The 12,730-nt window shown below is 28.7% G+C and overlaps 1 protein-coding gene across 5 annotated transcripts; it reads left to right on the top strand.

The window, feature by feature from the left end:
* Positions 1-2,734: 2,734 nt before the first annotated feature.
* Positions 2,735-12,644, top strand: LOC139097541 (AP-1 complex subunit sigma-2-like). 5 transcript variants are annotated; one of them, XR_011545080.1, is made up of 6 exons: positions 2,735-2,820; positions 3,241-3,419; positions 3,482-3,590; positions 4,071-4,208; positions 11,856-12,240; positions 12,298-12,644. XR_011545080.1 is itself a non-coding variant. In XM_070649421.1 (5 exons), the coding sequence occupies exons 1-5, from the start codon at positions 2,818-2,820 to the stop codon at positions 11,898-11,900; spliced, it is 474 nt and encodes a 157-aa protein (XP_070505522.1). In that variant the 5' UTR covers positions 2,735-2,817; the 3' UTR covers positions 11,901-12,644. The 5 variants fall into 5 exon arrangements, 4 of the variants coding, with proteins under 4 accessions (XP_070505522.1, XP_070505532.1, XP_070505539.1 ...); XM_070649421.1 differs by having other exon boundaries at positions 11,856-12,644; XM_070649431.1 differs by lacking the exons at positions 11,856-12,240; positions 12,298-12,644 and adding an exon at positions 9,106-11,849.
* The last annotated feature ends 86 nt before the right edge of the window (positions 12,645-12,730 follow it).

Below are 12,730 nucleotides of genomic sequence, written 5' to 3'. Positions count from 1 at the left end.
ACCACACATTGATTCATTATGATGCCTGCAAAATGAGATTCACATGTGATGATAATGAAATTGCACAATAGAAATTGAACTGAAAAAGCCAAGCCCAACTTTATTTTTTTGCTTTCTTTTAAGAGTTTTGTGTTTTTAGCAAGGATTTTTGGATATGTGCTGGATGTTGAGTAAGTTTGGTCTTGAATGTATTTTTTTTTGCCAAAATTGTCTGAATCTTGTTCATTTTTTAGCTGAATATGTCAAATTGTGACTCGATTTGATCAATTTGATGCTTAATTTACTTGATTTTTTCAATTCACGACTCAATCCTTGCAACAAGCACCTCAATCCCCACCCAGAGTACCTCAATCCCCATAATTCCACACAAAACTCCAATTCAACTCAAATTTTACAAGAAAAAGTCAACTTAACATCATTTTCAGCCTCTAATTCCGACCATAAAATGCGCTTAATCCCCCAACCATCCCCAACTTAATCCTCCTCCCAATCCTCACTCTATTTGAATTCATATTTCAACAAATGTGATCTTAATTTGAATGTTCAGTTGAATACAATTGTGATGCTTATCATTGATTGTAAATCAATTGAGGAATGAAGCAAAATATTGTTGAACTTTTTATATGCATTCACTATTCTTTGAGTTATTTAATGCATCATGCAGCATACAACATGTATAATAATACCGGGCAGCATTATGCATGGATTTAGCAATTGAATGGAGTCTTTAGGATATGGAAAATGGCAGTTTGAGGTCATGAAACCAAGGATGCTATGAGGAACGTTATCTATGCCTCAAAACTTCTACAATTAAATCCTATCGATAGACTTCGTTAACGTCTACCTGAAAAATTCATTCAAAATATCTAAATTCCATCAGCATATCTCCACATCCTTTAACTCTCATCGAATTTCCCAAAAGAAATCATCAGAAAATGTAATTACAATTCGATATTCATACATGACAATTTCAATCCATTCCTGCCACGACTGCATGTTCATCCACTCTCTCGACGAAGCTCATTTGCATATGTTTCTCATAAGATATTGCCTTAGACTTAGATTTAATACACTTCACATCTATTCTCGCATATCTCACAACTCACATTCGCACATATCGAATGCTAATCAATTTCTTCTTATTTATTCTTATTTAATGTTATGTTGTTGCTCATGAGAGTCTCAAGCCTAAAGAGAATTTTATATTTTTTTATGGATTCAACGCAATCACCCCCTTATTTAAATTTTGCTTTACGTGCATATGAACATGATTTACATCTTTTTTAGTCAATGTGATAAGAAGATAATTCTCTGTTTTGCTCGGGGAACTCTGTTGAGGATTTATGTGTGTTTGGACTAGGAGTTGTGACATGATAAGTATGACAGTGACTTGTATCATTAACTTAGTTGATTTACACTTTAAGAATAGACTCAGAGACATTGAGTTGAATCTGAAGCATTGACTTAAATTTAAAGCATTAATTTGAAGCATTGACTCAAATTTATGGCAGCGATTGAATTTGAAGCATTGACTCAGATTTTTTAGCAATGACTAATTTTGCAGCAATGATTTAATTTGAAGCATTGACTCACTATAGAAGCATTGACTTAAATTTAAAGCGCAGACTCCGCTTTGAAGCGATGGTTCAACTTTCAAGCACTGACTCAAATTTGAAGCATTGATTCAAAAATTCAACAAACATCGAATAAAAATTATACACAGTAGCACACACCATATACAGCATATACAGTCGATATGAATGAACATGTTGTACGTGATTCCACAACCTCTCACTTCTCTCAATCCTCAATGAGTAACATTTCTCCCTTCGTCATTTCCATATTTTGTCAAATTAGATCTATAAAATATTTAAAATTTATGGGTTTTCGAATTTTATCGATAAATCTATTGATGTCTTATTTATATCCTTTTGTTGTCCCACATTCTCGTACGCAATGTTTTCTTTTCACCCCCTAACATGTAAACAACATTGATTTTTTTGGAGATGATTAAGTGTCTGCTTTTCATTTCTTAAAATTAAATGTGAATTTTTTAAAATTCTGAAGTAATTGTGTTGGGGTTGCATCCATGGGTCGTCTACGTTCTTTATTGTATGTTGAGAATTTTGGACCTATCAATCCTATCGTAATGCTTTGTAACAGTAACATGATTTAGATTAAGTACCTTATTCCCCTCTCCTCACTTCCCCCCACTTAAGCATTAAGTAATTTTTGAACGATTTCATATTAATTTATTGATGCTGTAATTCAAAACCTTCTGATTCAATATAACGGATTTTCAAAATTTGAATGTGTAAAATCTTCATAACTACAGTAATGCCATCTAGGTTAAACTTAGGTAAAATTGACTATGCTGATATTCAATGGCAGGACAGGTGAATTCATACTTATAAGTAAATATGAAGCACTCATAAAGTTATAATCATAACGGTGAAAATAAATTCAAATTTTTGTTAGCACAACTTGCAAAATTTTTCGAAAAAAAATCAATGACTGCTATTTTGTCCGCCATTCCTTTGGATCTCACATGATAGACATTCCAAATGAACTCAAATAGAGTAATAGATCATACTCGTGAACATGATCCTTGTAATATGTATCACATCTGCAAATCCGTACAAATTCTATCAATTTACAATATTTTTTGATACCTAAAGCTAGTCATATATTGAAAAATGCGCTTATGTCCTGCATTGCAACTTGATTTTATAATATTTTTTTACTGTGATAAAAATCACTACTTTTTAAATTGTTTTTCTTTATTTTCATAATATTCATTGCTTAAAGTCATTAAAAATGGTAAATATATTGACAATCATTACAAAGTTAATCAATTAAACATCAAGTCAAGGATATTTGACATGAATATAATGGATAAATTAATGAATAATTTAAAATCAATATTATTTCTCCATTCGAACATCTTGAAAAAATTGACATAATTTTTATTCTGGAAAAATGATTCAAAGATATTGAATTTTATTGAAATTTTCACAATTTTTGTTCATTTTAATGGCTTAATCTTAATTTTCTCATGACAATAATGAGTCCAGAGTTGGCAGAACTTTGAGAATCAGCCGGTGTCTACCTCTACAATGGAGTCACCTCCCAAAAATAGGTGGAGGCACCTCGACATTGGAGTTCTGTCAGCTCTAAATGAACAAACCGGCATGATTAAATCAGCATACAATTAAATGATAAAATTCCTATCAATTTTAGATGCAATTTATGTTATTATTCAGTCGACAAGGAAAGCTTCGACTACAAAAGTGGTACGTGGCTCACGCTGACAAGGTAAAGAAGAAGATAACACGGGAACTCATATCCACAATATTGGCACGTAAGCCTAAAATGTGCTCATTTTTAGAGTACAAGGATTCAAAAATTGTTTATAAAAGGTAAGAAAAAAATCATCAAAAAAAGGTTCAAAATTTTCTTATCTAACTGGATCATTTTATAGATATGCAAGTTTATACTTCTGTTGTGCTGTTGAACAAGATGATAATGAGTTATTGACTTTAGAAATTATTCATCGTTATGTCGAATTGCTTGATAAATACTTTGGAAGTGTGAGTATTATTTGGATTTGACTTAATCGGAAGGTACAAATTATGTAGCACAATTTAGTTGTTTGGTACGTTGCTGTATTGATGGCCAGATAAGAGGGTGTCTATATGGTAAAGTGATAGCTGTTATTGACCTTTTTGATGGAAAAAAATGGGCAACAATTAAGAGTTCTCAAAACCGAGACTTTGAAGAATTTACTTGAGTTAAGTCTAGGTCTTAGTCTCAGTCTTGCTCTCAGTCTCAGTCTAGGTTTCGGTTTCTGTCTCGAAGTCTAGGTTTTGACGTTTCAATCTGTGCACCATTCTGAATAGCACAAGTGGGCTAATCGATCCGAATTCCTAGAACAGACTTGTGTGACTGTGGTATGGTGTCGATTCCAATACAAAATCAGAATGATCAATTTGAGCTATTCCTGCATCTCTTGTGCCTTCCGAGCGTTCAATTAAATAACTTAAATTAATTTGATTATTTTAACTTATTAGGTTTGTGAACTCGACATCATATTTAATTTCGAAAAGGCTTACTTCATATTGGATGAGTTACTTGTTGGCGGTGAAATACAGGAGACATCAAAGAAGAATGTCTTGAAAGCAATTGCAGCACAAGATGTCTTACAAGAGGTAGGCAACGATGAAACTTACGATATTTAAAACTTATCAGTAATAACATTAATCATTCTGCGTAAAATTGTTTAAAAAAAATAATAATTTACATAAAAGATGCTAAAAATCTCTTGCCCTTATTTCCTATACGTTATAAACCATGCCGCAAAATTTTAATGCTTTAATTATTGCCTTATTTTATGAATTTTTTTTTTAATATTATTAAGAATTTTTTTATTATTATCGTTTGATTTTGGTTAAGATTATTTTTTAAAAAAATGAATAATTTTGCTTGTTTTATTTTTAATTTGCGCTTTTATCTAAGTCTGTATCCATTGCTATTTGTTTTTCAAGCATATGGCAATTGGGGATTTTGCTAATTTTAGTTTTATATGAAATATATTTGAATGAACTGCAAACTAGTTTATATAAATAATTGAGAAAATTGTAATTTTTTTGGGGATATTGAGCAAGTTCTGGGAACATTTGTGTTGTCTAATATTGTGGTGGAAGTTTAAACAATTATGAATATAGGTTGCTTTAAGAGTGATTCATGGTTAGTATGAGTCACATTGGTGTTGAACTGATCAAAAGTTTTGTCAATTTTGATGATTTTTTGTCAAATTTCAATCAATTTTAATGAAATTTCGTCTAATTTGCATCAATTATGGTCAGCTCTACACCTTTGATACATCACAAAGCTTTCCAACTCATTGTCCCTTAATGACTAAATCTCCAGTTGGTCAAACAAGACAAACAAAACAATTTAGTCGAGTTTAATGCAAAAATTAACTTTAAAAATTCCAACAATTTAAAAAAAAAGTATTATTTGGGCTATTTATAGTTTTAGTCAGCTTGTAGAAGCTCTGAAAAACAGGAAAATATTTTATAAAAATTCATTAAAAAACCAAAAAAAGAAAAACATTTTTTTATCAAAACTTAATGCCTTAAAAGTAATCTTAATCAAGTTGCCAAAAATCTTAACAGAATATCAATCATTTACATCCGCGAATTTTCAAAAATTTTAAATTCTTTTCTTTTTTAAATCCAAATGACATTTCGTCCAGAGATATTAAGCATCGCTAAAAAAAAGTCCCTCATTACATTTCATCCATTTTAATTTTTAATTTTTATAAAATAATATCCAAAAAGTATGTTCTTATTTTGTATGCTATGAATCAATCTTATTAGATCTTAACATAAACTATCATTAGATATTTGCATGCTATGCAAAATGTAACAAAATAAATTTGAATTAATCAAGTTAATAGCATGTTTTTAATAAAAAACTTCCAGTAGATTTTAAGATTAATATTTCTTTACTGATAGAATTGAGTGTGTGGAACTGATCAAATGGTTTGAAATTTTACTAAGAATGATCAAAGTTTGACTAGAATTCGATGAAATTGTTCAAAATTGAACAAAATCTATCCAAAATTTATCAAAAATTGTCTAAAAATCAACCTAAATAATTTAGAAGAAATTGACAAAAATTCAGCTAAAATCTTTAAAAAATTGTCAAATTTCTTTGACCAGTTCCGCACCTAGACATAGAATAGACAATTTTTCTGTATAAATTTTCTAAAATCATGCACTAAAATTGAAAAGATTGTTTAATTTTTGGCATAGAAAACGTCAACTTTGTTTTTTATTATACTTTGATTGATGATATTAAATTAGCCTTTAGTCAATCATGTCAATCAAGAACAGAAGTCAGTGATTGAAAAAATTCAAAAAGTTTTCATAATTTTTTGTCTCGTTGGTTCGTTAATGGTGTGGAACTGACTAACTTATCATAGATTTTGGTCAATTTTTCAAACTTTTTTGAATTATTTTGAAATTAAAATTTGTCAATTTTTAGCAAATTTTAATCAATTTTGATGATTTTTGTCAGCTTTTGATCACTTTTACACGCTCATATTGAACTTGCCTAATTTTCATCAGTTCCACACCTTAGCTCATCGCTTTTATTGCATTAAATCCAACTCATCAATCAAAAAAAAAATTAGCTAAATTTCTTTAAATGTTTGAAAAAGAAAAACAGAACCATAGCCTTTTTTTTGTTTTTTGAAATATTTTACTCCCAAATTTTTTTTTATATTTTTTACATCTTCTTTTTCTTCCTGTTTCTTCCAATTTTTTTTCTCTTTTTCTACTTGTTTTTTTCACAAAAAACTAAATACAATAAATAAGGATCTGAATGAAAATTTAAATTGAAAGTTACACACATCGATGTCAATTATATACGCGAATGGGAGGGTTTCTAGTTGACTGGTTGTAATACTTGATTCTTTGGATGACTAATTAAACACTTAGGTTGAATTGGTCATCTTTAGAATTAGTCTTTTGCAGAGCTCGAAGCCGACTCGAATTTTGTATGAAAAAGTTGACTCGATTCCATACAAAATCCGAGTCGACATCGAGTTCTGCTCTTCTGTATGCCATTTCGATTTGCTTCATTCATTTTTTAAATGACATAAAGTTGCCAGGACTCCGAGAGTCTCATGGATTCTCATGGACTCCTATTGATCTCGACTAGATCCTAATCGGACAAGACTGGATTTCAATCAGAATCGTAATCCAATGAAACGTCGATTTGACAACTTTGATATCCAAAACTTGGACAATTGACATGCAACCAGTCAATTAGAAACCTGTCCATTTCGCATATATAAATATATTTTGTGCAACCTATAAAAAAAACACTTTTTAGAAACATTTAATAACATAATAGATAGGGCGCTTATTAGGTTTTTTCCAAACTGCTTGCTCATAAATGACGAATTAAATAATTTTTTGTGTCTCACCTTAAAAAAATAACAACAACAATTAAGTTGCTGACATTAAAATGTTTTTTTTTCCTAATTATTTAATAATGCAGCTTTCATTGTTTAGCTGAATAGCCACACACAAAAAAAATAATTATTTATAAATCTCCAGAATTATCCATAATAAAAATGCTTTAGTTGACGCATAATGCTTTATTTACTGTTTTTTTTTCATGTCCACACACGGATTTGGCCTTTTCATTTAAAATTAATTAAGTTATTTTCAAAATTTTTTTCTATAATTTCAAAAATCTTTTCTCTTTTTTTTGATTTTTTTTTTAAACTTTTCAGGTTTTAGATGAAGAAGATTATTTTTTCTTTTATTAAGCTAACAATTTCTTGATTCTTGCTAAAAAAATACAGTATTTTTTTAAATTAATATTTTAATAGTATTATTACGTTTTATTTAGTCATATGGCTTCAAGAATCTAATAGTTTATTAATCATGGTCTGGTCTTTGAACAATTATTATTAATAGCTGACTGTTTAACTGGTCTAGACAAAATTTGACTCAAATTTGGGTTTACTGAGTCAAACTTGGGTTACCTAATAACCAGATTAATACAACTTCTATTAGTGTCTATGTCATTGTTGGGAGGACTTCATTATAGAGTCTGACTCCCGGAGTCCTCCCAACTCTAAAAATCCTAGTTATCTAGACATCAGGGTCATCAAAACAAATAGCATTAGCGTTCCATTACGGACTTTATGACAATTTTTGTACATTTATATGATTTTGAATCATTTTCAAATTTTACTATTTTTTTTTTTAAAATAATTTATTAAATTTTAATTTAAATTTTCGTAAAACACGCTGATTGTCACTATATAATTTTAAAAATATGATCAAAAAAATTATTAATGTCATCAATTTTCTTGAAATTGAAACAAAAAAATGAGGAAAACCAAATTAAGATTCTTTTAAGCGCCACATTCATTCATTGCATTGCTATAAATTGCCCATTTTAAATAATTATAAAAGAAAAAATGTATTAAATGATAAGAATTACAATCCAACTGTATAAATCAATTTTGATCAATTAATTCAATCATTTGTTTCTAAAAAAAGACAAAAAGAAATGTTAAAATGCCAAAAACTAAGTAGAAATTAAAATGGTAAAATTTATTAACTAAAAACTTAAAACTGAATGCCTTTTTATTTTTCATATAATTCTTATTTAACACTTGTCATTTTCACGTGTTTTTGTTTCATTTCTCTGAGCGACACAAGGCCTCATTTGACTGCCATTAATTTGTGTAGCTCGGATTTCAATTTTTTCATGACTCATCCATTCATCACTATTAGATAAACAGATATTTTGTGTGTGTGTTTGTGTCTCCTTCCCCCCAATTTGAATTGATTAAAAGTTGTCAGTCAAACTTGATCATTTCTTGGATTTCAGTTCAAAAACTGTTTTGATTGATTATTTTTAAGACATTTCACATTAGCGTTTAATCCCTACTTACTTTAGTAAACTTTAGTTTATGTGTCGGCACTTATTGTCGCAATTTACATGATTTGTTGCAAGATGAGCGAAGGAATTGAAGGCCTGCGCTTCTAAAATGCAGGGAATGCAGTCTTTGGACGAACTTTATCATTAGATAATTAAGGACTAAATAATTTATATTCATATTATTGTGTTTTATGTTTTTTATGGGGTTTGTGGAACTGAGTAATCAAATTTTGATCAAATTTGCTCATTTTTGGTCAATTTCGGATCAAATTTGATAATTTTGATCACTGTGATCAGTTCCACACCCTCAAATCTTCTCCAAAAATCCAACATCTCATATAAAAACTACAAAATATTAAAATTCAAAATATTAAAACTATTTTACATATTAACACCAAATTAATCGTCTACTAATATCACAAACATTACTAAAAATTAAATTTTTAACTAATTAATTGGAACGTTTTTCATTCAACTGGAAATTTTTTTATATCTTCCCTTTGTTGTTTTTTTCTCTTTTTTTCTTTTTTGGGGGATCCATTAACAAATACATAAAATATTAAAAACACAATCAATTCAATCTTTACACATTATTCGAAATTTATGCAAATTTAATGTTATTGAAATGATTAGGAAGAAGCAGTAGAATCAAGTTTGCGCGAAATTGGATTACTATAAAAACACCATTTACAACACCATTTAATTTTTAAATCACAATTTTGTAAAATTTTTGATGCCACTGATATTGATCTAAAGGATATTTATTGATACTCTAACAAATCAAGCTCATACAAGCTTGAATGAGGCTCTAAGGTCTGAGCTTTAAGAGAATTTGAAAATTAGAATAATTAACGATTTTAATTAATATCAGTGGCTATAAAAACTATATTTTTAATTTAATTGTTATAAGTACACGTTAGCATAATCTAACTTGATACTTGACTTTAATTTAAATTACAAAAATATTGATAGATATGTAGTAAATATAAGAATTTTATAGTAATAATTAAATATCCTCGAGAACCACTGCGATTAGTCGTCTTTATGTCAAGGACTAAACTTGAGATTTTAGAACTTGCTATGATATGTCAAGTATGTCACTAGACATAGAGTCGTTTAGCCGCAGTCTGTTCCTTTCGGGTTAAATTACGGATTTGATTTAACGACGTCAACGTGTAGCTTTTGGATCGATTTAAAGATCTGCTAAATTTTGGATCGACAAATATAATTAATTTAATTAAAATTTATTTCAAAAAAATATTTAGAATATATTTCAATAAAATACGATAAAGTTCTTAGTACTACATATTAGAATATTCAAAATCGTTGCCAATTTTTAAAGAAAATATTTGAACAAAAGGAATATCTTTAAACTAATGTATTTAAAATAAACTTTAACTTAAAAATATTATAATGACATACCCGAGTGAGAAAGGTTGAGATTAGTCAATACTAGTTACCAAGAATTGTAAAAAAATTGATCAATTTTTCATTTGATAATCGCACAACTTTTTGGGTTACCAAACCAATTTTGAGCCAAGCACCTTACCTATTTGACTAGCATGGCACTTAATTGTTCAGATTTTCAGTCGTGGATCAATATTATTATGAAAAGTGTCAATGGTATTCCTCTCTTTTTGGACCCAATACCCCAACATCCTACACCTCACCCTCAACCCCGCCTTTCTGGATACGCTCCAGTTTTACCAAATCCATTGATAATATCATCGATCAAATGATCAATTTAACCAAAAATAGTCATAAGATCAAATGACTAATCACAGCCTATTCCACTCAAGATATCACTAGTACCTATTTAAACCATATCACAATGACATTGAGAAATATTTAAAAAAAACTCACAATTGTCTAAATGTAAAAAGAATGACATAAAAAAGCCTTGATTTTGATTATAAAATAGTCACTTTAGTAGAATAAGAAATCATAAAAACTCAAAATTGTTTTCCAAATTAGACAAAAAAATTTAATGTATTTAAATACAGAACAAATATAAATATACTGAACAATACGTATCATTTCAAGCATATTTAAGAATCTATTGGATTTATACAAAATATACTAAACGTTACTTGCTTACAATCACTTAAACATTTCGGACCAATTTTAAATACATGAAATACTTACTTTGTGCATAGGATAATTGGGACAAAATATAAAAAAAAATTTGATGATATTAGAAATAAAGTTAAAATTAAAATTATTTAATGTGTTGTAATTTTGAAAGAAATTAAACAAAAAAAAGACCAATTTGAAAGAATTTTGAGATTAATTTTATTATTTTTTGGGAAAATTTTATTATTTTGTGCTCTAATTGTGAATTTAATTTGACCTAATTTTGAATAGTTTTGTCAGTTTTTGAACAAATTTTGATTTATTTTTGCAATTTTATTTGAACCTCGTCCACATGATACAATCCTTTACTCTCTATAAAATGGACATCAATAATGAACAACTCCCATAATAGCACCAAACACGATTACTAAGTCCAACTACTCTGATGTGTTAAATTCATGTTTATTTATAATTTAATTATTATTATTTCTCACAATTTAATGTTTAGTAATCTAAATTTATGGTATATGGTTTAATTATCTTAAAAAAAAATTATATAACTTAGAGTCTATTTCATCTAATTTGGTGAAGTCTTATTGGTGATGTTGATTAGTTTGACATAAAAAAAATGAAATAAACTTTAGTTTTAGTCAAAAGTGTACCAATGAATTTTTGTTAATAATAAATTGAATTGAAAGAACTAAGATGCAATCAGTACAAAATATGTGTAGTGGTAGTGCTTTTAAACTAAGTTTATTTTGTTAATTGATTGGAATTAAAGGCAAGGTATGTAGTATTAATAAATAAATTTATATATTTAATAGTATTTTTTTATTTAATAATATTCTCATCCTTGTTTTTAATTCCTTAAAATTGTTGAGGGGGTCGTTCATATGTTACGTCAGTTGTAGGCAATTTTTAAATTTTCGATACATACTTTAGTGATGAGCCTCGACCTAAGCCACACACGTCCTGTAGTTTATTTCTTTTCCAATCATTTTTGGTGACACATTTGTGTTGCTGCGGCTCAAAGGTTGCTCATCACTATACATTTTGATATATTTGGTTCAAAAAATATTGAAAATTAAAGAATTTCGCCTGAAGATGTTGATTGACCATCTTGATACTCCTCTAATCTTCTCGCTTCCCGATCAAAGCTGTTAAAAAAATCATTGACCCCAATATAAACCAAACGTAACATAAGAACGATCCCCCAAATCATATTCATTATTCCAAAATATATTTTGACCCAACATTTGTCCTTTCAATCCATTAAACCATCAACTAATTATTAAATTCTTCTTTTCTAGGATGAAACACCCCAAGGATTCTTTGAAGATCACGGACTTGGTTAAATGTTCAAACAAAATTCTTAAATCAAAACTTTAACATTCTCACAATAAATTTTTTTGATAGTTATTTTTCGATCATCGAATTTTTTTTTTTTAAACATAATTTAGAGTTGACTTGAATTTTGTATGGAAAGTGTGAGGTTTTCATTTAATCTATCTACAATCTGGATACAGGTTAAGTGATTGTTTAAATCCGGAACCATGTCAGAGTCACGTTGGGCTTGTGTTGGATTTTGGATCGATTTACCGACTTATGCTATTTCTGCTAGAGTCAAGTCAACTTTTGGATACAAAATAAGAGTCGAACTAGCATTTCGGGGCCGATTTCTCCAATATTGATATGGTAAGGTACAGAATAGCCTACATTCCAAAAATGTCAAAAATGCTGTTTATACTGCAGAAGTGCATGTCATATAACAGTGAGATGGTTAACCTGTACCAGACAATACCAGCACCCGAGAAGTAGTCCCCTTATCATTAATTTTAGTATTGAATTTTTAAAATATAAAATATATCAGTTAAGCATATCAAAAAACGCAACACACTTAATTCACACACATCATAAGTCATGCTCAACACTTACAAAGGTTTATATAATTTTTATCAAAAAAGGATTATGCTCAGTATGAATATAAATTTTGTAAAATCATTCAGCACTTTGATGTTTCTAATAAATAATGAGTGCTAATATGTGTACTTAAAAAATTGTCCATCTCATAAAATATGATCTGAAGAACAATAATAAAAAATGAGTATTTTTTTCTGAAAAAATTGACTTTATTTTAGATTTATTGGGATTGATTTTAGGTACTTAATGAACTTATCATGCATTG

This window comes from Chironomus tepperi, unplaced genomic scaffold (assembly GCF_022539635.2).
Source record: "Chironomus tepperi strain 1889 unplaced genomic scaffold, CSIRO-AGI_Ctep_v1 contig_34, whole genome shotgun sequence".
Taxonomy (NCBI): domain Eukaryota; kingdom Metazoa; phylum Arthropoda; class Insecta; order Diptera; family Chironomidae; genus Chironomus; species Chironomus tepperi.
This window is presented reverse-complemented; position numbering and strand designations above follow the sequence as displayed.